The sequence below is a fragment of the Pipistrellus kuhlii genome, unplaced genomic scaffold (assembly GCF_014108245.1).
Source record: "Pipistrellus kuhlii isolate mPipKuh1 unplaced genomic scaffold, mPipKuh1.p scaffold_m20_p_20, whole genome shotgun sequence".
Taxonomy (NCBI): Eukaryota; Metazoa; Chordata; class Mammalia; order Chiroptera; family Vespertilionidae; genus Pipistrellus; species Pipistrellus kuhlii.
In genome coordinates this window covers 15419645-15447117 of record NW_023425516.1, presented here as the reverse complement: position 1 = coordinate 15447117, position 27473 = coordinate 15419645, and the positions used below count along the sequence as shown (strand labels likewise).

Below are 27473 nucleotides of genomic sequence, written 5' to 3'. Positions count from 1 at the left end.
TACCTCCAGCTCCCACCCCCACCCCCGTCCGGGGGCATCTGACAGCTCCCAGGCTGGCCACCCTCTGAGGACATCCTGCGCCCTCCACTCCCTCAGCATAGCGGATGCTCAGGGTCGCCCCTCAGGGCTGGGAGGGTGCCAGAGGCCAGGCCCGGTTACCCAGGGTGCGAGGTGGGGAAGGGGATGGACCCGCCCCCCATTCCGCCGGAGGAAGTTAGCGGTTCCCACCTCCCACCCCTTCCCGCAGGCTCGTGGGGCCGGGATTCTCGTGATTCGAGGTTGGCTGGTGGGCGAGGCCTGGTGCTTCTGCAGGAGCCCCCGCCGGCTCGGCCTGCGGAGCGGGACGGGAGACGGGGGTGGAGGCTGGAGAACTGGAGGGGGGCGGCCGGCAGGCTGGGGCCGCGGCCAGAGCTAGAGGCGGAGATGGGACGGAGGGGGCGGGCCGAGAGGGGGAGGAGAGAGGGGAGGAGGGCGGGTGGCCGGGGCTGGAGCGCTCGCATTTGCAGCGGCGGCCGGAGCGAGCGGACTGCGAGGTCAGTGCTCCGGGCGGGACGCGCCCCCTCTTGATGCGCAGCCCCTTCTCTCTGAGCCCCAGGCTGAGTCCTCAAGACAGCGGGCCCCCCGCCTCCTGCTGGGGCCCGGGACCCAGCCCGCGCTCCGGTGCCCGCAGCTGAGCTGCGGTTTCCGCCTGGAGCCCCTGCCTTGCCCAGGGGCCCAGAGTCCACTGGAGGGAGGACAGGAGAGGACACTCACGGGGCCTGGGAGAAGGCCCCTCCTGTCCCCAGTTACCCCCCTCCCCACCCTCCTGGAAGTGAGGGTGCTGGCAGAGGGGCTGCCCTTTGGTGTGGAGTTTGCAGCAGGTGCCTTCGCTTGGTCACGGGCCGGGCAGCAGCAGCCACAGGTGAGGAGGTGCCACCCATCGCCCTTTTACAGGTGGAGACACGGAGGTTCGGAGACCAGGCCACTTGCACACAAAGGAGGCAGAGCCAGGACTTACCCCAGGTGGGTGTGAACCCCCCATCCCTGCCCTGACCCCCACCAGGGAGAGGAGTGGAGGGAGAGGCAATGCCGGGATCTCAGGAGGAGGCTGTCCTGCAGGAAGAACCCCCAGAGCAGCACCCGCCTCCCCTGGGTGAGGGGTTCGAGAAGCAGGCACGGAGGTTGGTGCCGGGTTCAACTCCAGGAGTGGTCAGGCCTTTGCCCAGCACCTCGTCGGAGCACAGGGGGCTCTTGTGGACTTAGCCATGGGACCTCACCTCTCTGTGCCTCAGTTTCCTTCTTGGTCCCATGGGGTTAGCATGGTCCCTACCTCACGGGATGGCTGAGAAGATTCAATGAGATGATTGGTAGGAAGGCTTGGCCTAGTGCCTGCCTGGACCAGGCTGTCCCCCCTCCGCCCCATGGCCGCCCCCTGAGAGCACATACATCTTTCACCTGCGGCAGAGCTGCCTCTGCAGGGTTTCCGGACTGCCCCGCCAGCGGCTGAAGCGTCTTGAGTAAGACTGAGGCCGGGGGTGGCAACTTCTCCCCGTTGTGGCCCTTCGGAGGGAAGGCTGGCAGGAGCAGGCGTTTGAAAACCTTTAGGCCGCGGCTTACCCAATTCCAGAGCGGCCTGCATTCCCCAGGCCTCCCTCACCTCCTGAGCGGGAGGGGGAAGCCCAGGTGTCCTCGCTCCCAGGCCTTCCCGTGCTCAGCCCTGGGGGGTGGTACCTGGCTTAGTGTGTCCTCGGTTCCTCATCTGTCCCCCCAGCTACAACGCCAGCCTTCCTGGGCCCTGGCCTTTTTCTGGCCTCTTCGCTTTGGATTCCCCAGAACCCAGCACTGCGCCCGGCACACGGTTCTGGCCGTGCTGTGCGATTGCAGGCGGTGTGTGCAACCACGCAGAGTGCTTCTCATTGCTTAACAGCCCCGCTCTGCATTTCTCCACCGACCTCAGCGCTGCCGTCCCTCCTGCTGCCGCTGCCTCCCGGCTCTTCCCTCACGCGGGGCCTCTGCGCTGGGTCCAGGGTCTAGCCGTCATGCCAACTTCACTCTCAACATTTTTGTCCAAATGGCATGTTTAGTTTTGTTTTTGCTTCGAAGGGATTTCTCTGAGATAGAGTTCCCAAACTCTTCAGGTCAAGAATCTGATCATTCTGAAGGCACATGCCACTTGCCACCTGATGGCTTTTAAAATAGTTATCCCGAAAAAGGGGGATATGTACCACTATATATATGTACTACTATATATGTACTACTATATATGTACTACTATATAATGTAATACTTTAAGCAATAAAAAAATTTTCTCCTAAAAAAAAATAAAAATCAATTTTAAAAAAAACATAATAAAAAAATAGTTATCCCCAGCAATACGTGCAAGGTTTTCTACAGTCCTATGAGCATTTGGGTATTCTCATTTTTGTTTGTTTTGTCTATTTTAATGGGGAGGTCATGGTAGGTTTAAATGTTCCGTTGCTTGAATTATTGAAGCTGGATCCTTCTCAGCGTATGTGCTCGCTCTGTTTCCTGCCTCGTGGGGGAGGAAATCTCCAGGGCACCCTCCTCCTTCCCTTCACCTTCACTTGTGGTGAAGGTTCCACTTGAGCCCGTCTTGTGAGAGTAGGGGGAGGGCCCCAGGGGCTGGAACAGGAACCCATGGAGTCAGACTGTGCCGGCTGCAGAGACTGCTCTGCCAATCAAGCAGCAAAAACGCCTCTGAGCGTGGTGCTGTGGGGAGAGAAAGAAAGCTCTTATTTTTTTAAGTCTTGGTGAATTTTTTTTTTTCAAGATGGTATTTTTTTAAACGATAAAAGTAGCTCACGGTGTGCAGGGCTATTCACTGGAACACAGGGCAGCGAAAGACTGGGAAACAGCCTACGTGCTGAACAAACGATCACAACCGGATGGCTGGAAAAAAGCATAAATATATTATCTTAGAGTTCTGGGGGTCGGGGGTCCAAAGTCAGTCCCCGTTGGCCAACAGGGCTGTGTTCCTTCTGGGGGCTCTGGGGGAGACCCTGTGCCTTGCCTTTGCCGGTTGCCAGCATTCCTTGGATCATGGCCCCATCCCTCCATCTTCAGAGGCAGCAGCATACAATCCTCAGATTTCTCTCTGACTCCAGCCCAACCTCCCGTGGTCACACCTCCTTCTGCGTCTGACTCTCATTCCATTGGGCCCAGCTGGAGTTCTCAGGGCCCTTTATTTAATCCCATCTGCAAAGTCCCTTTTGCCAAGTAAAGTGATATCCTCAGGGGGCCAATATTCAGTCCACCACACCCTCGAGGGAAATAAGCAAAGTTCAGAGCAGAGTGTGGGGCTCACGTTTGCTTAAGGAAAAAAAGAAAGAGAGAAGGGATCCATACACCTGTGCTTGCGAAGGCTGCGTAGGAAAGTGGTAAGAGTGGCTGCTTCTGAGAAGATTGGGTAGAAAGGAAACTTGCCATGGAATATCTTTCTGTATTATTTAAACTTTGCACTACATGCATAGGTCACTGTGTTAAAAACATTTTCTTAAGAAGTAACACATAGTCATTGTAAAAGTTGAGGCTGTCCAAAAGCAGAGAGAAGGAAAATACCCGCAAATCATTCCCTTTCTCTCCAGCAGTGACGCTGTGAGGAATTTGGCTCTATCCTTGCAAACTTGCAAAAAATGCACATGTAATTTTTTCACTTACATAGGTGGCTCAGGCTCTGCCCGCAGTGATATAATGTGATGGGGGCACTATGTTTGTCACATCTTCCCTCATCCTTGTATGCAGGTTTAATGGCACTGGGTCTCCCCCTGCTCAGACTTACCTTAACTGACTTAACCAGACCCCTGATAAGTGGACATTTAGATTCCTTGCTGCTGTCCACAGTAATCTCACACTGTAATCTACGGGTCTGGGTTTTTTGTTTTTTTTTTAATTGAAGTGAATTCACATAACATGAAATTAAGCACTATAAAGCGAACAATTCAGAGGCATCTAGTGCATCGACAGTGCTGTATATTCACCTCTTCTATCTAGTTCCAGAACATTTCATCATCCCAAAGGGAAACCCCATCCCCATTAAGCTGTCACTTACCATTTCCCTCCCCACCACCCCCAATCCTCCCCCTGCAACCACTAATCTGCTTTCTGTGTCCACAGATTTGCATATTTTGGATATTGCATATCAAGGAATCATATGTGATGTTTTGTGTCTGGCATAATGTTTGTAGACATCATAGCATGTGTCAGTACTTCATTTTTTTAAAAAATATTTTTTTTTTTATTGATTTCAGAGAGGGAGAGAGAGAAACATCAATGATGAGAATTATTGATGAGCTACCTCTGCACGCCCCCTACTGGGGAGCGAGCCTGAAACCCAGGCATGTGGCCTGACCAGGAATCAAACTGTGACCTGGTTCATAGGTCAATGCTCAACCACTAAGCAACACTGGCCAGATTGTACTTCACTTTTTTAAAAAAATATATATTTTATTGATTTTTCACAGAGAGGAAGGGAGAGGGATAGAGAGCTAGAAACATCGATGAGAGAGAAACATCGACCAGCTGCCTCCTGCACACCCCCTACTGGGGATGTGTCCACAACCAATGTACATGCCCTTGACTGGAATCGAACCTGGGACCTTTCAGTCCGCAGGCCGGCGCTCTATCCACTGAGCCAAACCAGTTTCGGCCGTTTCCACCTTTTAACTATGAATATTTGTGTATTTGACTGGGTGCCTGAATCAGTTCTTTCTGGTACGTAGCCAGGATGTATGTCCTTCTAGACACTCTTTGAACATTTACAATTTTCAGATACTTAATCAAGTTTTTTTTTAAAAATTTTGTAAGAAAGTGTTGCATACTAAGGCAAATGATGGCAGAAGGACAGATCTGGACAAACGTTTTCTTATTTTCCAGGCCCAGCGAGGACAAGAAAATGTCTACCCGGGACGAAAAGGTAAGTTGCTGCTGGGACCTCTCAGCCTGGAAATCATTGTTTGGTGTTTCCAACAGGAATGAGGAAAAATGCCTGTGAGTTCCAGTTATTGTTACTAACCAGAGAGAGGCAAAGGAAACCGTATTTCCTTCATTTGTAATTCCTTATTAAACTAGGCAAACAGAAAAGCAAGTGGAAATGCTCGATGCTGGTTGTGCCACGGTGAAATTGCCTCATTCCTTCGTCTACAGAGGGGCTGGGTCAACCCACACAGCTATTCTTTCTTTCTTCCTTTCTTTCTTCCTTTCTTCCTTTCTTTCTTTCTTTCTTTCTTCCTTCCTTCCTTCCTTCCTTCCTTCCTTCCTTCCTTCCTTCCTTCCTTCCTTTCCTTCTTTCTTTCTAAATATATTTTTATTGATTTCAGAGAGGATGAGAGAGGGAGAGAGAAATAGAAACATCAGGGATGAGAGGGAATCATTAACCAGCTGCCTTCTATCTGTCCCACACTGGGGATCAAGCCCACAACCCTGGCATGTGCCCTTGACCAGAATCGAACTCAGGACCCTTCAGTCCGTAGGTTGATGCTCTATCCCCTGAGCCAAACCAGCTAGAGCCACACAGCTGTTCTGGGAAAGAATGATGGTCTGTATCAGGAATCATGAAAATGTCTGTGATCAGACCTGCTCATCTCACTTATGGGAAAGGAAATGACCCATAAAAAGGAAAAAGTACAATTTATGGCACCATGTTTCTTAGCACATAAGACACCGCTGAGTGTTGACCCACCATTATGGTAGGTACTATGAAGAAGAAACGGTGCTGCCATTTACCATGATGTAATGTGACACACACTGAAACTGGTCAATTGTAAAACACATTCAGATCTCAGACATGCTACAATGTGAGAAAATGTGGTTTTAGTATTGGTGATAAAAATGAACCATCAGAAAATGCACTCGTGAGAGCTGTTTTTCCTTGGTAAGTTTCTGTGCCATTAAAAAGGTATAAAGAGCCCTAGTCAGTTTGGCTCAGTGGGGATAGAGTGCTGGCCTGTGGACTGAAGGGTCCCAGGTTCAATTCTGGCCAAGGGCACATGTCTAGATTGTGGGCTCAGTTCCCTGTAGGAAGTGTGCAGGAGGTAGCCAATCAATGATTCTCTCTCATCATTGGTGTTTCTCTCTCTCTCCCTCTCCTTTCCTTTCTGAAATCAAATTTTATATATATATATATATATATATATATATATATATATATATATATATATGTATGTATATATATATATATATATCAAAAAAAGGTATAAATAAGTCTGGTGCATATAATTAGGGGGGGAGGATACAACATTATCTGAAGTCTTTTATTATAATTGTAAAGACATAGATTAGGGGCAGAGATGGGTAGATAAGACTTATAGATGATGATAAATTTGGTGGTTGGGACTATTGTGAATTTATTTCCTTTTGCTCATGCTTTCATGGTATTCACACTGAAAGAAATTGGTCTAGGGGAAAGGTCTGTAAAGTTGGGGATAAGAGTCTAGGTGAGTTGGGGCCTGGATGAAGCTGGGAAGCTTCCAGGACCTGTCCCCGGGGTGAGGTGGGTGTTAGGCTGCAGACACGGCGGGGGAGGCAGAGGGTTGGAATGCTGCACCAAGCACACGCCTGCGGACCTCCTGGGGGCCAGAAGCCATTTGAGAGCCTGGCCTCTGGCGTGGGGGGGTGGGGGGGAGCTGGGAAGACTGGGCCAGGGCCACTGGTAGCAAATAAGCCTCTTAACTGATTCAAAGAGCAGTTCCTTTCAGTACTCTTATGGAGTTAATTGTGTGCTTTTTTAAACTTTTAATAGGATTGCTATTAGGAGCTCTGTGATTTTTTTTTCAGTTCTCCTTGTTTTTGAGAGGAAAACTGCGCTGTGGGAGAAACCCGTGGGGTATTTAGCCATGACTCAGACCTGGTTTGCTGTAGCCAGCTCTGCTGAGAGGGGCTCAGAGTCCCTCTCTGCCCCTTCCCGGCTCTCCGGGCCTCAGTTTTCCTGTTCTGTAAAGTGGGAACAATAGCTAGCTCCCTGCTAGAGCGGTGGTGAGAATGAGGTAGGATTGTGCATGGAAAGCATTTGGCAGGGTGCCTGACTACAGTGAACACTTAAACTCGTGGAAGGTGGGTTGGACCCGGCCATGAGCATAGGCTGGGTTTGCAGCCATCCGCGGACCCATCCTCATCGCAGACGATTGCATGTCACCAGCCACCTCTTGGGAACCGGGGAGCCGGGCTGCTCAGAAAGCCTCGCAGCCCTTCGGCTCCTTTCCCACGAGGCTCCCGGAGGCTCTGGGTTCATTGTGGTGCTAGTTCTCTGCCTGGGCTGCGCAGGGGAGATCTCAACCCCGAGGCCTCCCCAGACCGACAGAATCACAGTCTTGGGGCGAGAGGCCCAGGCACCGGAGTTCTTTAGAGCTTCTGTGTTTCCCACACGCAGCCCGGACTGAGGGCCACAGGCTAGATGAGGCGGGGAAGGCGGATGCACGGGGTTCTGTCCTGGCCAGCGCATTGCTAACCCTGGCGACTCACTCACACTCCCCATACATCTTCGTTTCTATCTGGATAACCACGTATTCTCTCTTCCTGCGCTTTCGTTTTCTTTCTACACTTTTGTAAACAAAAGGAGGGGAGCTCTGGGCCAGGTCTGTGTCTCACCAGCTGTGTGACCTGGGGCACGTTGCTTGGCCTCTCTGTTCCCAGCCTCTGCATCTGTGAAGGGAGGTTCGGGCCCCTGCCTCCTGGAGGGTTTGCAATGTGTTACAAAGGGCTTTGCCCAGAACTCAGAAATGGCAGGGACTCTAGTTGGAATCTGAACGATTCCCACCACTGCAGGCATTATTTCCCACATCGTCTCCACCCAGCCTCGTGACCGTCTTGCTGGGTGGACAGACGCTTATTGAGAAAGGAGGGACCCCTGACCCCAACGGAAAAGGAGAGAAATGCTGCAGCGTGGGGCCGGGCCGGGGTGTGGCGGGGAGGCACCTGGGCTGCCAGGGGCCCCTCCCCCAAAGCCGGTCAGCCGTCACAGGTGGTGGTTTCCGTGAACCTCAAACTTCCTCCCCACCCTAGAGAAGGAAAAGCTGTTACGCTTATTTAAAGACTTCCCTGATTTTAAAAATAGGCATCCCTCCGCGCACAGATGCCCGAAGGCGGGGGAGTGGGGGGGTCAGGGGGGCGGCGAGCTGGCGGCCGGGGCCCTCCAGGCCTCCGCAGAGGGAACCTGCAGTCCTCTGGCCTCAGAGGTCACACCGAGCAGGAGCCCACCTGGCCTCTGCCCTGAAGGGGATGACAGACTCCAACCGTCACAGAAGCTCAGGACCTGACTCCACAGGGGAGGAGAGAGGGGCCTTTGTGAGCGATACGGGGGAGGTAGCTGGTCTGGAGCTGGGATGCTTATTCTTTTGTTGTAGTTGTTAATTCTGAGAATATTTTTCCATTGATTTTTAGAGAGTGGAAAGGAGGGAGGGAGGAAGGGAGGGAGGGAGGGAGGGAGGGAGGGAGGGAGACAGAGAGAGAGAGAGAGAGAGAGAGAAACATCGATGTGAGACATCAATTGGTTGCCTCCCACATGGTCGGGGATGGAACCTGCAATTGAGGTCGATGCCCTTGACTGGAATCGAACCTGTCCTTCAGTCTATGAGCTGGTGCTCTAACCGCTGAGCCTAACTGTCTAGGGCCTGAAGGGGGTTAAAGAAGACTCTGACAAAGTAGAAGAGGGGCTGGAATTTCAGGCGAGGGAACTTGCAAAGGCCCTGTGGTGGAAGGGACGTGCTGGGTGCAGAGGCTGAGGGCCTTGTGGGCCAGCACAGAGGGTGGTGAACGGTGAGGTCAGACGGGCAGGCCGAGGCCACAGCATGCGGACAGGCGTGGGCCTCCGGGAGGCACTGGGTCTTTATTTCTAAGAGCAGTGGGAAGCCCAGGGAGTGTTTTAAGTAAAGGGAGTGTGTCAGAGGTCCCCGACATCACCCAGGGTCAGTGTTTTGCTAGGAGAGCTCAGAGAACTCGGCATGCAGCTTGCCTGACGGCTATGACGTATTACAGCCAAAGGACACACATTAAAATCAGCAAAGGGGGGCGCCGAATCCAGTTTGGCTCAGTGGATAGAGCATCGTCCTGTGGACTGAAAGGTCCTGGGTTCCATTCCGGTCCAGGGCATGTACATTAGTTGCGGGCACATCCCCAGTGCGGGGGGTGCAGGAGGCAGCTGATCGGTTTTTCTCTCTTATCGATGTTTCTAACTCTCTATCCTCTCCCTTCCTCTCTGGAAAAAATCAATAAGACATATATATTTTTTTAAATGAGCCAAGGGCAAAGGCACACGGGGTGAGGTCCAGAGGAAACCAGGCCCCAGACGGAGTCCCACAGGACGTGCTGAACACCTCCAGCCACCAGTTGTGACACCGCGTGCGCAGTGTTGCCCACCGGGAAAGCTCGGCAGAGACCTGAGGTTTTCCCTGGGCGCTGCTCACAGAGGCATCCTGTCCAGCCCTCACAAAACGGTAGACTCTCTGGGAAGGCAAGCAGGGGTGCAACATAAACTATATCGTGCACACAAACTGGGCACAGGGAGCGGTTCCTGTGGGGGAATGCTATGGACCCTCCCCGAATCTCAGCTTCCCAGATGCCAGCCATGTGCCATGCAGGCCTGGCGAGGACAATAGCCTCAGGCCTTTTCTGCACCGGGAGTGACACCGTTATGTTTGCTGATGGGAATGCGAGCGTGAAGGGGGCAGCAGTGGGAGCTGGTACAGCCTCCCCGTAAGAGGAGGATGCAGGGCCAGGGCCCTGGCAGTGGGTGGGAGACATAGTTATCAGATTCCAGGGCCCTAGCCGGTTTGGCTCAGTAGATAGAGCGTCAGCCTGAGGACTGAAGGGTCCCAGGTTTGATTCCGGTCAAGGGCACAGGCCTGGGATGCAGGCTCGATCCCCAGTAGGGGTGTGCAGGAGGCAGCCAATTAATGATTCTCATCGTTGATATTTCAGCTCTCTTCCTCTCTGAAAACAATAAAAATGTATTAAAAATATTTCAGGGTCATTTGGATGCTAAAATGCACAGGATTTAGTGATGGATGGGATGTGGGGGAGGAGGGAAGGCTGGGATGGGAGACAATTTCTTTGACCCTGGCTGGGTGTGTTTTAAAATCTCTGAACCAGAAGACAGGAGACCCCGGTGCCTGTGGATACGCTGACAGTTGCCGTGTTATAGAGCCTCAGTCTCCCCATCTGCTCAGGGAGGGAAGATTGCATCTCAGATCCTTGGTTCTGCCTTTTACATGCTCATTCTTTTCTGCTCAAAAATTCCAGCTTCTCTGGCATATAGTCCACATTGGCAGAGCATCTTGGGAAGAACAGACCTGAGTTCACTGATGCTTTTTTGGTTGATTTTTTAAAATTCTGCATGAGCAAGTTCTCATGTAAGAAACTGAAACAATAAACTAGTATATATCACAGGTTGAATCACATGAAATTGTCCATTTTTACCAGTTTTGGCCTACCAAGACAGTAATTTTTTTAAAAGCCTTTTATTTCAGGGATGTTTTCCTGGATTATAGTTTGAACTCTTGGTTCTGTTCCATTGTTTTGGTTTCCTTATTCAGAGATTCCAATTATGTGTGTGTTGGACGTAGAGGGGGATATATAGTCGTTGGCTGCCTGGCTTTTTCTTGGCCGTGTGTTCTAACACAGGGGCTCCGAGTCACCCGCACAGGGGCAGGTCCTGGCTCTGCCATTTTCCAAGTGTGTGACTGCGGACGTGCCTCCTCCCTCACCGAGACCCAAAATTACTGCCTCGACCTCAGAGGGCTGTTAGGACTTTAAATAAAATAGAGCCTTTTAGGAACTTAGTGTTACGCTAATATAGCAAATAACATCACTAATAATTAATAATAATAGATGTCGCTGCTGTTGTGTCTCCGAGTTTTAGGGTGGGGTTTTTTGATGAAATAAGCACCTCGAGTCCCCAAAAGTGAGCTCTGGGGGGGGGAACGGGAACATGGGGACTTAAAGGACGTTGGGCCCTGGGAATCGGGAATCACCTGAATTTCTTAAAAAGTGCCATTTTCTGTGATTGTTGGGTGACCGTGACATGGGGACTTCCCCTCCTACAGATGGCAGCCTCAGAGCCGGCAAAAATAGACATTCACGAGAATGAATGGGTCTGGCTTTCTCATTGCTCCCCTCTCTCCCAGGCAGTCACTGTTCTGGTGCAACGCCTGTCGCGTGTGAAAGAGGGTCTGTGATGCGATGATCTCTGAGGGGTAGCTCTTGGATAGCGCGCCTGTTAGGTATTTATGCAGCCCCTCCCTGTGCGGAGGGAGGCGGAGCCTGGGCTGCCCGGAGTTGGCAGGAGACAGGCGATACTGAGTGGCACAGTGGTCGCAGGTAAGGGCATGGTGGGGAAACAGAGGAAGGCCATTACGCCAGCAGGCAGTGGTTAAAGAGGGCCTCCTAGACATTTGTAAGGCCTGAGAGGGAACTAGGGTGAGACAGATGGGGGGGGGGGGGCGGGGAGAGAGAGGCTGTGCAAAGTCCCAGAAACAAGAGGCAGCGCAGTTTATTCAGAACTGAGAGAGGTTCGGTGTAGCTGGGGTGCGGCGGAGGCTGGAAGGGCACCAGGGCTCTGACTTTCCTGGGCTCAGTGGTAGGCAGGTGTGTGTGTGGGGGGGGGGGGTGCTGAGAGCAGGGGCACAGCCAGGTGGGCAGCGGGGAGAGGGGATCCTGGCTACCACTGGGCGGAGAAAGGACGTGGGGTCAGGAGGCGGCATGGGGAGCTGGTGCAGGTGTCCGGTCGGTCGGTCAGTCGGCAAGGGTTAGATGGGAAAGAGAAGGTGGAGGGCGGGCCGTGTTGAAGAGGCTGCATTGATATGGATGAGCTTGAGGCAGAGAGAGGCGCCAGGGATGGCTGTTGGCTCTGGGCCTGGCAGCGGGATGGCTATGATGCCAAGCCCTGGGGGAACATGGGGGAAGTGGACAGAGGAGGGAAGTGTGGGTCCCAGCAAACAGCCTGCGAGTCATCTGGCTAAGACTCTGAACAGGAGCAGCGTTGAGAACACAGGTGTGCTGAGATCCCAAAGGGGAAGGTCAGCTGCGCTAGGGCAGAGTCAGAGCCTCAAGGACTCCACCTGACGGAACAGGGGCATGGCGCAGGACACTGAGGAGGGTGGCCAGACATAGGAGAAAAGTCACGAGGCAAGACTGTCAAAAAGAACTGAGTCAGCCTGGCTGGTGTGGCTCAGTGGTTGAGCATTGACCTCAAGCACCAAGAGGTCACTGGTTTGATTCCCAGTCAGGGCACATGCCCATGTTGCAGGCATGCAGAAGGCAGCCGATCAATGATTCTCTCTCATCATTGATGTTTCTCTCTCTCTCTCCCCTCCTTCTCCCTTCCTCTCTCTTTCAAAAATCAATCAGTCAATAAAAAGAACTAGTCAACAGTATGACAGGACACAGTACAGTCAAGCGGATGGGAACCACAGCTGTGGGCTTCGATCTAAAGGTGACCTCAGAGAGAGTGGTGTCAGGATACAGTGGGACAGCAAGGTTAACGCAGGGGGCACCGAGATGGGCGGTTTCCACGGCCGGGGACTCTGCTGGTCCAGATTTCTGGGTTTGCAAGTGACAGAAATAATTCAGTGTAGTTTAAGCCACCAAGGAAATCCAACAGTTTGTGAGACTGAGGGTGAGACTGAAAAGCCTGGGGGCAGCCGGCCGATAAGCCAAGACGTGAACTATTCACGGACGGTGCTGGGACAGAGCAGCGGAGAGAGGGTTTTCCACGTGGAAGGAGAAGAATCACCGTCACTGTGGAGGGGCCGCTCCAGGCCAGGCACCGAGATCGCTGCTCTGCCTTCCTCCCTGAGTCAGTCCTCCCGCCCGGCCGGGTTCGGGGCGGGAGGCACTCGAGCGGGCAGTCCGGCGCGGGTGGTGGGTTTCAGAGGCCCACGGCATTTTCGGGATGAGCTATATTGTGACCCTTTTCTGGAACTTCTCTGCTTCTGAAATGACAGATTTTTTAAACTTAAAACCAGAGTTCTTTTCTGCTCTGCTGGGTGCTGGAAATATTTTCATCCCACATTACTAAATGTTGCATTTTTTTTACTGGTCGCAAGGTTTCAGGAGGAAAACTCTTCTCTTCTGTAAAATGTGTGGTTTTTGCAAAGCACTCGGAGCCTCCCCCCACCCCCATGCTGCAGGCTAGTACAGGAGGCTTTTGGGGGAAGGTATGGCCAGTAGCCCCCCCTTAGCCAACCCTGGCAACCAAGTGATGGAGGATCCAGCCTGAGATGAGTCGCAGCTTGACATGGGAGACAGGGTACCAGGGCCCTCAGCAGACAGGCGCTTGGTGGGCTGCTTCTTCTTCTTCCTCTTCTTCTTCTTCTTCTTTAATGTATTATATTTTATTGATTTTTTACAGAGAGAAAGGGAGAGAGATAGTTAGAAACATTGATGAGAGAGAAACATCGATCAGCTGCCTCCTGCACACTTCCCAATGGGGACGTGCCCACAACCAAGGTACATGCCCTTGACCGGAATCGAACCTGGGACTTTTCAATTCACAGGCTGACGCTCTATCCACTGAGCAAAACCAGTTAGGGCTTGGTGGGCTTGTAAGTCGGGTGTCATGTGAGACTCTGGAGATACAAACTCTGCCCTGATGGAGCTTAAATGCTAGTGTGGAGAGAGAAGTAATAAACAGCTGACCAAAAATATTTCTAGTTGGAAATTGTTTGAAGGGCTCTCAAAGGAAAGGTAAAGAATATACAGAGGGATTATCCAATTAAGGAGGGGTCTGATTTACATGTGAGGGTCAAGGAGGGCCTCTCTGAGGAAGGGACCTTCCAGCTGAGGAAGAGCGAGCCATGCCAGCGTGGGGAGAGGAGTGTGCCAGGCTGAGGGAAGACCCCACAGGAGGCCCAGAGGGGGTGAGGGTAGCCCCGGGGTAGGTTATGGGGCAGGAGATGACAGCAAACCTTGCAGGACCCAGTACATCGTTGGAAGGATCTTGGATGTTTATTCAAAGAGCAAACAGCAGGGGGCAGTGATATGGTCAGGCGCGATGGTCAGGGGTGAAGGTTTATGAAATCCATTCAGGCTGCTGGTGAGAGTGCGCTGGAAGAACTGGGTTGGAGGAGAGAGATCAATAAGGAGGCTGTTACAGTCTTCTGGGTGAGAGGCTGAAGGCCTGGTCTAGGGAGCCGGTGGAAGAGGAAATGAGCAGTGGGGGTCGGGAGAAGAGAGAGCCAGGATCCTGGATGGGCACAGATTCAGGAGGTTCAACTCCTGGGAGATTATATGCTCTCCTTGGGCCTCTTCGCGTCGGAGGAAGTCTCAAGTCAGGGGCTCCCTGAAGCTTGAACAATATGGGAGACTGGGCAGGGGAGGCAGCCTGGAGCCGATGGGATTCCTGGATGTGGCATTTTGGAGCACCATCCCCCCTCCGCACACGTCACCCACAACCTCGCCCCACAGTCTCAGCGCACTTACCATAACAAGAAAACATTGGGATTCAGGAAAGGCTTATGGAAGAGGTGGTATCCTTTTAATGGATTTGGAGCTTAGAAATGTACAAGGCACCACAGAACCGGAAGGAACAGTGGCCTGGGACCAAAGAGCTTCAGTCCTATTTTCAAGCACACGGCTGCTGGTTACCTGAGACCGTGAGCAGACCCTGGCCACTCATGGCCCCTCACTGAACGCGTGGGCAGGCCTGACCAGACCTGACATGCAGACGTCCTCAGTGATATACAGAGACATTTATTTTAACTGTTGTCTAGTATTTCATCACACAAATAGGAAGGATTCATTTGTCTTCTACCATTTAGGTGAACATTTCTGATGAACACTATTTTTTAAAAAATATTTTTATTTTTATTGAATTCAGAGAGGAAGGGAGAGGGAGAGAGAGAAACACCAATGAGATGAGAGAGAACCATCAATCGGCTGCCCTTTGCATGCCCCCCACAGGGGATCGAGCCCGAAACCCAGGCATGTGCCCTAGACCGGAATCGAACCCGGGACCCTTCAGGCCGACGCTCCATCCACCGAACCACACCAGCCAGGGCTGGTGAACATTCTTGGGCACGTCAATGATTAGAGCGCATGTGGGCAGTGTTTGCGGGGAGCCCATCTGGGGACGGAATCACTAGATCATTCAGAAAGATATGGACAACTTCATCTTGACAAAGCAGTCCACATTGCTGCCAGAAATGGTGGTGCCACGGCCTGTTCTTATCTTCAGTGTTCAACAGACCCCCTTGTTTAACGCCTTCACCGTTTGCTGCTGCAGTCTTTATAACCTGGCCATCGGAGGAGTGAAAGGTGTGCGGTTGTTACGTCACCTCGCATTTTCCGGAGTGCTGGTGGAGTGGGGCGTCTTGGCCATTTGGGTTTTCTCTTAAGTGACTTGCTTCATATCCATCACCTAGTTGTCCATGGCGTTGTCTTTTGGAAGTGACATTTTCTTTCTATATTCTGGGCGCTAAATCTGTGTCTGTTAAGTACATTGTAATATTTACCCCCAATCGGTGTGTGTCTTAACTTTGTAGGGGTGTCTGTGAGATAGAAAAGCTTTTAGTTTTGATGAGGCAGGTCTATCCATTTCTTTGTATTTTGTCTTCTTCTTCTTTTTTTTTTTTTAAATACATTTTTATGAAGAACTTAAACTGACGGACAAAAATAGATACAGAGACAGAGAAGTATCAAACCAGTGTGGTACGCATATCCCCAGGGGTACGGGAAGAGTCTGGTGGGGTTACGCATTGCACCGGAGTTTGGTGGGGATATGCACTGCACCGTGCTTAGCTGCGCCTAATTCTACGTTCTCATGAGTACGAGGGGTACTCAGCATTACGAAAATTATAGAAGGGGTACACATATGTCAAAAGTTTGGGAAACACTGATCAAACTTCAGAGGGAAGGCAGGGGTGAGTGTGTGTCGGGGTAAGAGACCAATGGACACAGACAGTAGGGGGTAAGGGACATGCTTGGGGGTGGGGGAGGTCGGGGAGAGGTCAGTGGAGGAAAAAGGAGACACATGTAAGTGCTATATGTAATATTTTAAACAATACAGAATTTTAAAATGTGTATATATACATATATGTATATTTATATATAATATATATCTCTATATATATTATTGATTTCAGAGAGGAAGGAACAGGGAGAAAGAGAAACATCAATGATGAGAAAGAATCCTTGATTGGCTGCCTCCTGCTTGCCCCACACTGGGGATCGAGCCCACAACCCAGAATCGAACTGTGACCTCCCGGTTCATAGGTCGATGCTAAACCACAGAGCCATGCCAATCGAGCAGTTTTATCTTCTTTAAACCAGCGTTTTTCAACCGCTGTTCCGCGGCACAGATGTTGCCTGGTGTGCCGCAGGTGCAGACAAGACAAGAATTTTATAATTTTTCACTATTTTGTTTACTTAATATTTCATAATAAAGTAATTATAAAATACTTTCTTTGTGTTTATTTGATTCCTATTCAAGAGAATTACTTTATATATAGTCAATATAGGCACAGAGCTAAATTTTTTAACATTTTCTAATGGTGGTGTGCCTCGTGATTTTTTTCATGAAACAAGTGTGCCTTTGCCCAAAAAAGGTTGAAAAACACTGCTTTAAACAACCTTTCCCTGTTTTGAGGTCATGAAGATACTTGTTTGTATTTTGTTCTAAGACTTTTAAAAAATTTTTTTAAAAAAATACATTTATATACACTGAGTGGCCAGATTATTATGATCTCTGAACACATAATAATCTGGCCACTCAGTGTATATCCTATATAATAAAAGGCTAATATACAAATTGTCCCCTCGACCAGGAGTTCAATCAGCAGGCAGGCTGGCCAACCACCCACGTCCTCTCCACCTGGACAGGCTGACCAGGCCCCACCCATGCACGAATTCATGCACTGGGCCTCTAATCTAAGCTAATAAAAGGGAAAGATGCAAATTGACCATACTTCTGCGATACTCACCAGCCATTCAGGATTGAGTATGCAAATTAACCCAACAAAGGTATTGGGTTAATTTGCATACACAGGCACTGAGTGGCCAGGGGCGGGTGTTCCGCACCACCCCAGCTACTCCGGGCCTCTGGGCAGCATGGGAAGGCAGCTCTGGGCTGGAGCAAAGGCAGTGCCATAGTCAGGGGAAGGAAGGCCCATTCTTGCACAAATCATTCAGAGATCATCATAATCTGGCCACTCTGTGTGTGTGTGTGTGTGTGTGTGTGTGTATATATATATATATATATTAATGCTAATGCCTCCTAATTTATTCTTTGTATTGTGTGGGTGTCTTTTGTTTACTTACTTTTCTATTGGGAAAGCCAGTTGTCCTAAGTTCCCCAGCCTTTCCTGCTGATCTGAACTGCCACTACCATCGCATCCAGGTTTCCACAGGGCACTGAGTCTGCTTAGAGCTCCCTTCTGTTCCACTGACCATATTGCCTATTCTTGTATCCATACCTGAAAGTTTTCATTATTGAACTTTATTTTTTTAAAATGTATTATCTGGGCAAAAGGGGGAGGATTATTTGCTTTTTGCTTTGAGGCCATCGGTCTTTAAATAACTGTCCGTTGTGTATGTAAATCAGCTGAACCTAGGGGGGAAAAAATCCGTTTGCTTCTCACCTTCCCAGGACTGATCCGCCACGGCAGGAAGCAGAGAGGGAGGTCGGGCCTTCACTTTTCTGTGAAACTCTGGGTGCTTTTACTTTCGGCTTTCCCCCTCCCCTCCCAACTCTCGCCTCTGGCTTTCCGGGTTGTGATATCTCTGAACCAGGCGGCCTTCTTCCGATCTTTCCACGTGATGGGTATTTTGTAACTGGGTTGTAGTACCAGTGCCGTTGGTTGCTGCCAGCCAGACCACAGTGCTAGGCCCGCTGGGGTCTGGCATTTCCTGTCGCCTCACTGACACGGACAGCCTGGATTCCAAAAATAAAAGCACAAGAAACCGCCGTGACCTCACGGTCTCCGTGCTCGCAGGGTGCTCTGAGCTCTGGGGCTGCCTTCACCCCTGGGGCCCAGCCCCCCGCCAGAGAGACGTGGGTCCCCGTGGTCTGGTCGGGCTCACTCTCTGTCCCCCCACCCCTTTCAGACCGTCACGCGAAGGGCCAAGGTTGCTCCCGCCGAGAGGATGAGCAAGTTCCTGAAGCACTTCACTGTCGTCGGGGATGACTACCACACCTGGAACATCAACTACAAGAAGTGGGAGAACGAAGAGGAGGAGGAGGAGGAGGAGGAGCAGCAGCGGGGAGAGGAGGAGCAGCCGCAGCCCACGCCAGCCTCGGAGGAGGAGGGCAGAGCTGCTGGCTCCACCTCGGGCCCCGTCTCCACGCCCAGGCGCCCCGTGGACCTGAGGACCCGGGTGAAGAAGCTCTTCGCCTCCCACAGGTTCCAGGTAGGCGGGCAGGGCGCTCCGCTGAGGGTCACGAGGCCGGGTGTGTGTGTGTGTGTGTGTGTGTGTGTGGTGTGTGTGTGTGTGGCCGTCGCTGCCGCTGCCTCATTCACTGGGTGGGTGTCTCCTGGGCCCAGCGCCCACACAGAGCCGGGCACACAGGGCAGGGCCTGTGTTTCCGGGATGAAATCGGACTCCAGAGGCCCGTCGTCTGGTGAGTGGATAAACAACATGTGGTCCGTCCACCCCATGGAACACTGTTCAGCCACGAAAAGGAAGGATGGACCTGGAGGACAGGTGCCGAGTGCGGGAAGCCAGGCACTGACGACCCTGTATTGTGTGGTTCCATGTATGTGGCATGTCCAGAAGGAGCAAATCCATAGGCACAGACAGCAGGTGGGTGGTTGTCCCAGGCTGGAGGGCGGGGAGGACGGGCAGTGACTGCCCCATGGAGGCAGGGCTCCCCGTCGGGGTGATGAAGATGTTCGGGTCTATTTCGTGGCGATGGCTCCACAACCTTGGGAATAGACTTCGTGCTACTGGGTTTTAAAATGATTGAAATGGTACATTTTATGTTGTACACATCTTGCCGCACAGCCACAAAGTAAATTAAAGGGTTAACATTGGAGGCAGAAAAAAAAAAAAAAAAAAAAAAAAAAAGAACGTTCCAGCCCCACAAGGCCAAGAGGGTGCCAGGCCACACCCACCCTTCACCCTGGGGGGGGGGGGGGGTCTCAGTCTTCGCCAAAAACACCTGCCAGGCTTACCCTGCGCCTACTTCCAGGTGTGGTGATGGGGAGGACGTGAGAGGAAGGTGGGGGCTTCCAAGAATAGCAAAGGAATGGAGCTTTCTACAGAGTTCAGGATGGTCCTGCCCTGGGATTTTGAAGGATAAAAGCAGGTGGAGTCTGGCCGGCCGTCAGGTGGGCAGGCAGGAGTCCAGGAGCACGGCGGAGGCCCAGGGACACTGGGGAAGCAGCACCCGTCACCACATGGAGCCATGTGGGGGCCCTGGGCCAAGATAATCCAGTGCCGCCCAAGAGCCAGTGTCCCTTCCAGAAGCAGAGAGAAGCAGCGAGAAGCAGCCCTTGCCTCTCCCACGGCTGACTTTGTTCCAGGGTAAAATAAGGAAAACCTATTTTAGTATCTTTTCGCTTTTGTGTGGCTTAGAGAGAGAATGCGGGCCAAGCAGCCCGCACAGTGCTTTCCTCTGAGGTTGCGACAGGAAAGAGAGCGTGGTATTAAGTTGTTGGGGTTGAAATCCCAAACCCTCAATTTCAGGAGGAGGAGGAAGGAGCCAGCTTCCTCCCAGCTGCACGGGGAGCCCTGGATGACCCTCTGGGAGGCGCCCCCCTCCTGACTCAGCCCACCAGCTGGCCCCCGAGCTGGGGCCCCAGAGATGCTGGCCCTGGGGGAAATAATAGAGGGGTCTAGTCCTTCGCTCAACAGCCGTTTCTTAGCACGTGTGTGTGGGTGGTGTGTGTGTGTGTGTGTGTGTGTGTGTGTGTGTGTGTGGTGGTGGGGGTTGTGTGTGTGTGTGTGTGTGTGTGTGGTGTGTGTGTGTGTGTGTGGTGGGGGGGGTTGTGTGTGTGTGTGTGTGTGTGTGTGTGGTGTGTGTGTGTGTGTGGTGTGTGTGTGTGTGTGTGTGTAGGGGGGAGGGTACAGTGGTGAGCTGGTGGACACGTTTCTGCCCCACTCACGGATGCAGTCACTCCAGAAACCACCCAGACAGAAAACTGGTTACAATGGAGAGAAGCCCTCTGTAGGGAAACAGAAGGGGCTCTGAGGGATCCTGGGGAGGGGAGAGACGTGTCTAGGGGGTGACATCCCCCCCTTTGCCCCCCAACAGCTGAAGGCTGGGCAAGGAGAGGGAGGAGCTTTCCAGGCAGATGGCCCCGTTGCTAAGGGTCCGAGGTAGGAACAGGTATGCAGCGTTGCAGGACTGGGAAGGGTCCACGAGGCATATGTGTGGTGAGAAGGGGGACCACTTGGCAAGGGAGGAGGCCCCGGAAAGTCGTCATGGCAGTGGGCAGCCATGGAAGTTTACAAGCGGGTGGGAGGGGGTGGCATGACCAGATTTGGAGAAGGGGCGCAGAGTACAAGAAAGGTGGCCACCTCCCAGCGGGGGATACAGGTCCAGGCTCAGGGGTTAGATCTGTGCTGGTAACATCAGCATACACAAGATTCTGGAATCCCTTTCTTGCAAACCACTTGCTCCACATGGTTTGAGGTGGCCAAGGTGACATGATGTACAGCTAACTGCTGTCACACATGGGATGGCACAACCAAGAGAGGAAACACAGGGTGGGGACCCAGGCATCGTAGCTTTGTGACCTTGGGCCTCTCTGTCCTTCAGAGGGGAGATTCCTATAAAATTAATCATCTCAAAGTGAATCGCTCAGTGGCATTCCCAGAGTTGCACAGCCATCACCACTATCTAGTTCCAGAACATTTTCGTCGCCCCCAGAGGGGATCTGCACCCATTACACAGTGACCTCCCAGCCCTGACAACCACTAATCTTATTGCGTCTATAGATCTGCCTCTTCTGGACATTTCATACAAATGGAATCGCACAATACAGATCGTCTTTTCCGTCTGGCTTTTTTCACTTTAGCATAATGTTTTCTAGGTCCAACCACATCATAGCGTGTATCAGTACTTCATCACTTTTTATGGCTGAATATGCAGCCTGATTTTAATATTTCTGTGCCTTGGCTTTAAGTCAGATCCCTTTAGCTCTAAAATAAAACCAAGGATGAAGAAAGAAAGGAGAGCGGGGGCTAGGGGGGGGGGGGACCACCAAAAGCTTGAATCTTTATTAAGCTGCTGAATTTGTTCTGTATAAAAACTTCATTGAGAAACAGTTTGCCATGCAATTTCATCCATATCATCAAATCATTTGATTACTGAAATAATTAGCTACAGGTGGAAATTATAAAAACAAAACAAACAAAAAAAACACGTAGACAGTGCTTGATTCTTAGTAGGCCTGAACTTGTAGAATTTCCTCCTGAAACTGCCAAGAAAATTAATGGCAACGTGAACCTTCAGAGGCCAAAATCTGTGTGCCTGAGAGTGTAAGGGACAAGGCCCCGGGAGGAGTAAGTGATGGCCCAGTTTCCAAAGGAAGAAAGTCCCTCTACAGCTGCCAGCCCCATCCCCATCGCCACCCTGTCACCCTGTGGTCTCTCTGACACTGTCACCTCCACCCGTCAGTGCCTCCTCAGACTTGTCACCACCTCCATCTCGGGGACCGTCACCATCACTGAAATTACCCACTCCCTGCACTCAGGTTCCCACTGCCCCCTCTGCCCCCAGGCCAGGACTGTCTTTCCCATAACTCTTCTCCGTTTCCCACCTGAGTCGGGGCAGGTGTTCACGGCTCTGCACCAGCTGTTTCATGTGCACAGTGGACGTCGCTGTAACCCAGCTGCCCCACGTGGGCAGAGCCTGGAGGTTCCTCCCACCACTCAGACCTCTGAGGCTGCATGTTTTCCATTATTGATTGAGCGTCTCCTCTGGGCTGACCCTGGCAAGAGCAAAGCACAGTACTAGGGAAACAAAAACGTGGCAAAATGTTTTTTATTAATTAGCAGTTTGTTTTGAGAGATGCTGGAAACAGTGAACAAGTAAAAAAAAAGACAAGTAATGCCCGGTCGACATGGCTCAGTGGTGAACGTTGACCTATGAACCAGGAGGTCACGGTTTGATTCCCGGTCAGGGCACAGGCCTGGGTTGCGGGCTCCATCCCCAGTGTGGGTGTGCAGGAGGCAGCTGGTCAATGATTCTCATCATTGATGTTTCTATCTCTCTGTCTCCCTTCATCTCCGAAATCAACAAAAATATATATTTTTTAAAAAGACAAGTAGTGACAGAGGGTCAGTGAGCGAGCTGTCCTGAGATGCTCTGGTAGCAGGCACTGAGGTGGTGAACAGCCCGGGAAGGCAGCAGGGGGAGGAGGGGCTTCTATGGCTTCTGTGGAGGAGCTGGCCCCCAGCGGGCTCCCCTCAGGGTGCGTGGGCCATAGCTGGCAGCCTCCCATCCTTGGCATTTTCCCTAGTGGTTTCATCCAGATGTTTCCAAGCCAACCTTGGAAAGAGGGAAGGCGGTCTCCCTTTCGGGCTCATGGCTTCTCCTTCCCGGGGTGCGCAGGTCATCATCATTTGCCTGGTTGTGCTGGATGCCCTCCTGGTGCTGGCCGAGCTCATCCTGGACCTGAAGATCATCCAGCCAGACAAGAACAACTATGCCGGCCGGGTATGTGCCCACAGCCCTTAACGCCCCCTTCGCTCCGGTACCCGTACTGGAGGGGACATGGGAGGGTGGATGGCGCCCGCCCTGAGACTGCACGAGAGCAGATCGGGTGCTCTCAGCCCAAGGGCAGAGGGAATATCTTCCTTTCCGAGTCATGGATAAGCATTGACTACAACAGGAAACCTTCTCTTCTCTCTTCACGGCTTCCTGGGCCGCTGAGCTGGCGTGTGTCCCTGATCCCAGAGGGCGCTCTGACCCGGGATGTAATATTACCTACTTTCCCGTCCCCCAGAAGAGCCGTTTCTCCTTAGCTGTTCTGACGGGGTCCCTAGGCTGAAGCCATCGGGGATGTGCCGCTGTTTGTTCCCTGATTCACACTTCCTGCCGGAGTCCCTCCCAGACACCTGCCCAAGGGGCACTGGACACCCCAAAAACGTACCACCTGTGGCCCATCGTCAGTAACAGCCGGGAGCTGGAAAGCTTCTCCCAACACTTTTTTAAAAACAAAAGTCCAGCCGAAACCGGTTTGGTTCATGGATAGAGTGTCGGTCTGCGGACTGAAAGGTCCCAGGTTCGATTCCGGTCAAGGGCATGTACCTTGGTTGCGGGCACATCCCCAGTGGGGAGGTGCAGGAGGCAGCTAATCGATGATTCTCTCTCGTCAGAGTTTCTAACTCTCTATCCTTCTCTCTTCCTCTCTGTAAAAAAAAATCAATAAAATACATATATTTTTTAAAAACACAAAAGTCCATTTATAATGCAAAAATGCCCTTTCAGGTATAAACCACTGCCCTTCCTGCTGCTGCCCCTTTCCCAAGGCAGCCCTTCGGTGTCCCTCTGCGGCAGCCCCGGTTCTTCCGTACGAGGATGAATGTCTTCTCTGTTTTATTTTTTTTTAACAGAATCAATAACACACCTGCAAACTCAGTCTTGTGCCCTTCTTTTTCCTCAACTTTTTTATTATGAAAAAAAGGCAAATCTACATTTTGCTATATTTGCTCTATCCACAAACACACCCATGTATTATTGTCTGACCATTTGAAAATAAGTTAGACATCATTGACACTTCATCCTAAATAGTTTTATGTACATAAGAATAAGGTCTTCCTCCTACAGAACCATACTAGCATTTTCATATCTTAAAAATTATCAATAATTCCTTATCTAATAGCCAATTAGCATCCACTCATGAGCATTGGCTAGCCAGTGAATACACTCGGGGATGCAAACTGGTGATTTTGAATTGTCTTTCCTTCTACATCACATAGTTGGTATTTTTTTATAAGAGCTTTCCTTTTTTTCTGTGTACACGTATGTGCATGTACCACTCACTATGGACGCATGGGTTTTTGTGTGTGTTATGTATTCGGTGTATTACAATGATAAGCCATTCTTTTCAATATTCAAATGGTCCCAGTACTGGCGACTGTGAGCCCTTTGAGCGGACTGCTGTGCTCCTTTGACACGACCCCATAGTCTTTGAGCATTTCCCCGCTCAAAAATTATGTCCCAGCTGACTTTGAACTTTCCCTGCCTCAGAATGGAAATGGTTCCTTTACTGAAGACCAGTATTTATCAGTCAGGATCTGGAAACTCTTCACTCACCATCTACTTGGTGATCACTGCTAGTCAACCCATATGGATCAGCCTTAAGTCTTTTTAACAATTGCATAGTGCTCCATATGGAGGAACCATAATGCATTTGACGACTGCCCTTTAATGGATATGTCAATTTTTTTTTTACAAACTACGTAGAAAATATTGTTTGGCAAGTGATGCTGCAGTAAGCATCCTTACAAGTCTTTGTACACGTGAATTAAGCTGTAGGATCAATTCCAAGCAGTGGCATTGTTACCCAACTGAAGGGTCTGTTTGCCTGTATTTATCAAATGAGAGTCTGCAGACACGAAAGTAGGGATTTATTAAGGAGATGGCACCATGCCTGGAGTCACAGTTGAGCTACTGCTCAAAAAACTCCTTCCCCATGGCTCCCAGGGGAAGGACTTTATAGGGGGAAGGGAGGAATCATGAATCATGACGACTTGAGGAGTTAGGGTCGTGGTCTCTACTGATTGGTTGGTGCTAGGGTAGGGGGTAGTTGATCATTGTATCTGGTCCTGATGTCAGCCCTGGAGTCATTCTGTCTGATTTGGCAAGGGTGTGTTTGGTGGGATTGCTCGGCTTTCCTGGAAACTAAGGCCAACATGCTATCTTTAGTTTGATTGAAAATTCTGTCTCTATAATCAAGACACTTGTCCCTAAGGCTACTGGATGCTGACCAGAACCTCATTGCTCTGAGGGCTTAATGATTAAGCAAGGTGGGTGAGAAGCCAGTTTGAGTCAAAGGGAAAAATATAAAAGGCCCAGTGAAAGAAAATAGGGTTTCTGCACGGTTCCAGTACTGCTATGCCAATAGGCATGGCGACGTTTTCCAATCTACCATCGCCAATTGCCCTTCCAAGAGCAGAGCCCTGTCCGCTGTTCCCGCTGTTTTACCGGCCCGAGAACAGGGCCTGGCGCTGGCAGGGGCTTGGGACTGGTCAGTGAATGAAATCTCATGGGCACTCGAGGCCCGGACCTGCTCTCACTGTGCCTCCTTGTCTCCTCCAGGTGTTCCACTATATAAGCATCGCCATCTTGACCTTCTTTATGGTAGAGGTTTCCTTTAAAATATTTGTTTTCCGTTGGGAGTTCTTCTACCACAAGTTTGAAATCCTGGACTCTGTCGTCGTCGTGGTTTCGTTTGTCCTCGACATCGTCGTCCTGTTCCAGGAGCATGAGCTCGAGGCTCTGGGCCTGTTGATTCTGCTCCGGCTGTGGCGGGTGGCCCGGATCATCAACGGTGAGTGCCCTGCGCTCCGGGCTGCAGAGCAGACAGGAATAGGCGGGCCTGGGAGGGGACACTGAGGCTGCACGTGGTGGTTTCCAGGCCGGTCTCCTCCTCCTTTCCCTGCAGTCCAGAGGAAAGTGTTCTGATCTGGGGTTCCACCACCGCCTCTGTGGCTAAGAACTGACACCGAGACATGTCCCCTCAGAGGAACTGCCTTTCTCCTTTGGGCCCTGTTTCTATTAGACCAATCCCTGAAGAGAATTTCGTCACATCCTACCCTCCTGGGGAGGAGCCTCATCCAGAAGGGGTGCAAGGGAGCTAAAAAATGATTTGCACTGGATCCTGCCCCCTTTGAGAAAAGCACAGCATGTGTTAGTGTGATGAAGACTCTGATAACTGTGATATTTCCCAAATTGACCAATCTGATACTCTCTGGGGATGTAATACCTATTCACATGCTGTAGACCCTGGCTGTGGAGCACACACTTGGGGAAATACTGTGTATCTTAGGTAAAAAGCCTACGCCTTGCACACCCTGGTTGTACAGTGAGCCTCTGTCTCAGAGAATTCATGTTTCTGCTGTGACTTTATTTTTATTGATTTCAGAGAGAGGAAAAGAGAGAGAAACATCTATGTGAGAGAGATTGGTTGCCTCTAGCGCACACCCCAACTGAGGCATGGATGGAACCTGCAACCCAGATACATCCCCTTAACTGGGAATCGAACTGGCAACCCCTCAGTGCTCAGGCCGACACTATTCACTGAGCCGCACCAGCCAGCCAGCACCTTTGTGGGTTTTGCACACAATGCTGCTAGGCAGTGTAGGGTGAAGCAACTCTGTGGTAAGAAACTTAATACTCATCTGCTCAGTGATTTTTTAAAAAACATATTTTATTGATTTTTTACAGAGAGGAAGAGAGAGGGATAGAGAGTTAGGGACATCGATGAGAGAGAGACATTGATCAGCTGCCTCCTGCACACCTCCCCCTGGTACATGCCCTTGATCGGAATCGAACCTGGACCTTTCAGTCTGCAGGCCAATCAATGCTCTATCCACTGAGCCAAACCGGTTTCGGCATCAGTGATTATTTTTAAGGATTTTTCGGCCCATGGGAACCAAAGAGAAGTATTTCACAACGAGGTCCTCAGAAATGAAAAACCAGGCCCTCCTAGTTCGATGCCTTTACTTATCTGTCAGCACTCTTCCCAACTGCACACGTTTATAAGAAACACAAATTTTTTTCAAGTGGTTAAATTAGAAACTAGTATCATTGAGACCCTCAATTGTTTTTCAGGAATAATTATCTCGGTTAAGACACGTTCAGAGCGGCAACTGTTGAGGCTAAAACAGATAAATATACAGCTGGCTGCCAAGATCCAGCACCTTGAGTTCAGCTGCTCTGAGAAGGTAAGAGCGTTCTGGGGAAACGCCGCCCGTGTGCAGTGCCCACCTTCAGCTGGTGCTCCCCACGCCCGGCCTTCGCTCCTGTGTGCCGGGAGCCGGGAGCGCCCCTCCTCCTGGCTAAGTCCTCCCCGTCCTTGCCTCCTTCCCAGCCAGGCTGGGCATCCCTCCTCTTGTCTCTGCCACTGTCCACGGGACACCCTGTAACTGTGGCAGCCGCCTTCCCGCACTGATTCCTTGTTCCGGGGCTCACGGAACGAGGGTCACGCCCCTGGGGAGGCTCAGGGGTAAATTCCGTTATTTGTCTGCTTTCGTAATAACAGGAACAAGAAATTGAAAGACTTAACAAGCTCCTGAGACAGCACGGACTTCTGGGGGAGGTGAACTAGAGGCGTCCCTGCTCCACTCCGAAGACACCGCCTCGCGGGCTGTGGCTGTGAGTGAGGACACCGGCCCTCCTGGGCCTCGGCGGGACAGGGCTGGTTTGATGTCTTTGCCTCCGACCCGGCTTGGACTCTGGAGGGACACAGTCTTCCGAAAGGCGCTCTCTCTTCCTCGGTGTGACCGAGGGCTTCCCGTCCCATCCCCACCTGCACTGCATCACGGATGTATTATAAGCTATTTCTCGAGTTGAGCACTTGGCTCTTGCTGGAAAA

At 51.2% G+C, this 27473-nt stretch overlaps 1 protein-coding gene across 3 annotated transcripts; it reads left to right on the top strand.

Moving 5' to 3' along the window:
• Nucleotides 1-937: 937 nt before the first annotated feature.
• On the top strand, nt 938-27449 carry HVCN1 (hydrogen voltage gated channel 1). Of its 3 annotated transcripts, none has more exons than XM_045585592.1 (6): nt 938-1002; nt 4873-4912; nt 18031-18333; nt 22484-22588; nt 25196-25427; nt 26711-27449. In XM_045585592.1, the coding sequence occupies exons 2-6, from the start codon at nt 4892-4894 to the stop codon at nt 27022-27024; spliced, it is 975 nt and encodes a 324-aa protein (XP_045441548.1). In that variant the 5' UTR covers nt 938-1002; nt 4873-4891; the 3' UTR covers nt 27025-27449. The 3 variants fall into 3 exon arrangements, with proteins under 3 accessions (XP_045441548.1, XP_045441547.1, XP_045441549.1); XM_045585593.1 differs by lacking the exons at nt 938-1002; nt 4873-4912 and adding an exon at nt 8168-8277 and having other exon boundaries at nt 26711-26823; nt 27141-27449; XM_045585591.1 differs by lacking the exons at nt 938-1002; nt 4873-4912 and adding an exon at nt 8160-8277.
• Nucleotides 27450-27473: the final 24 nt, after the last annotated feature.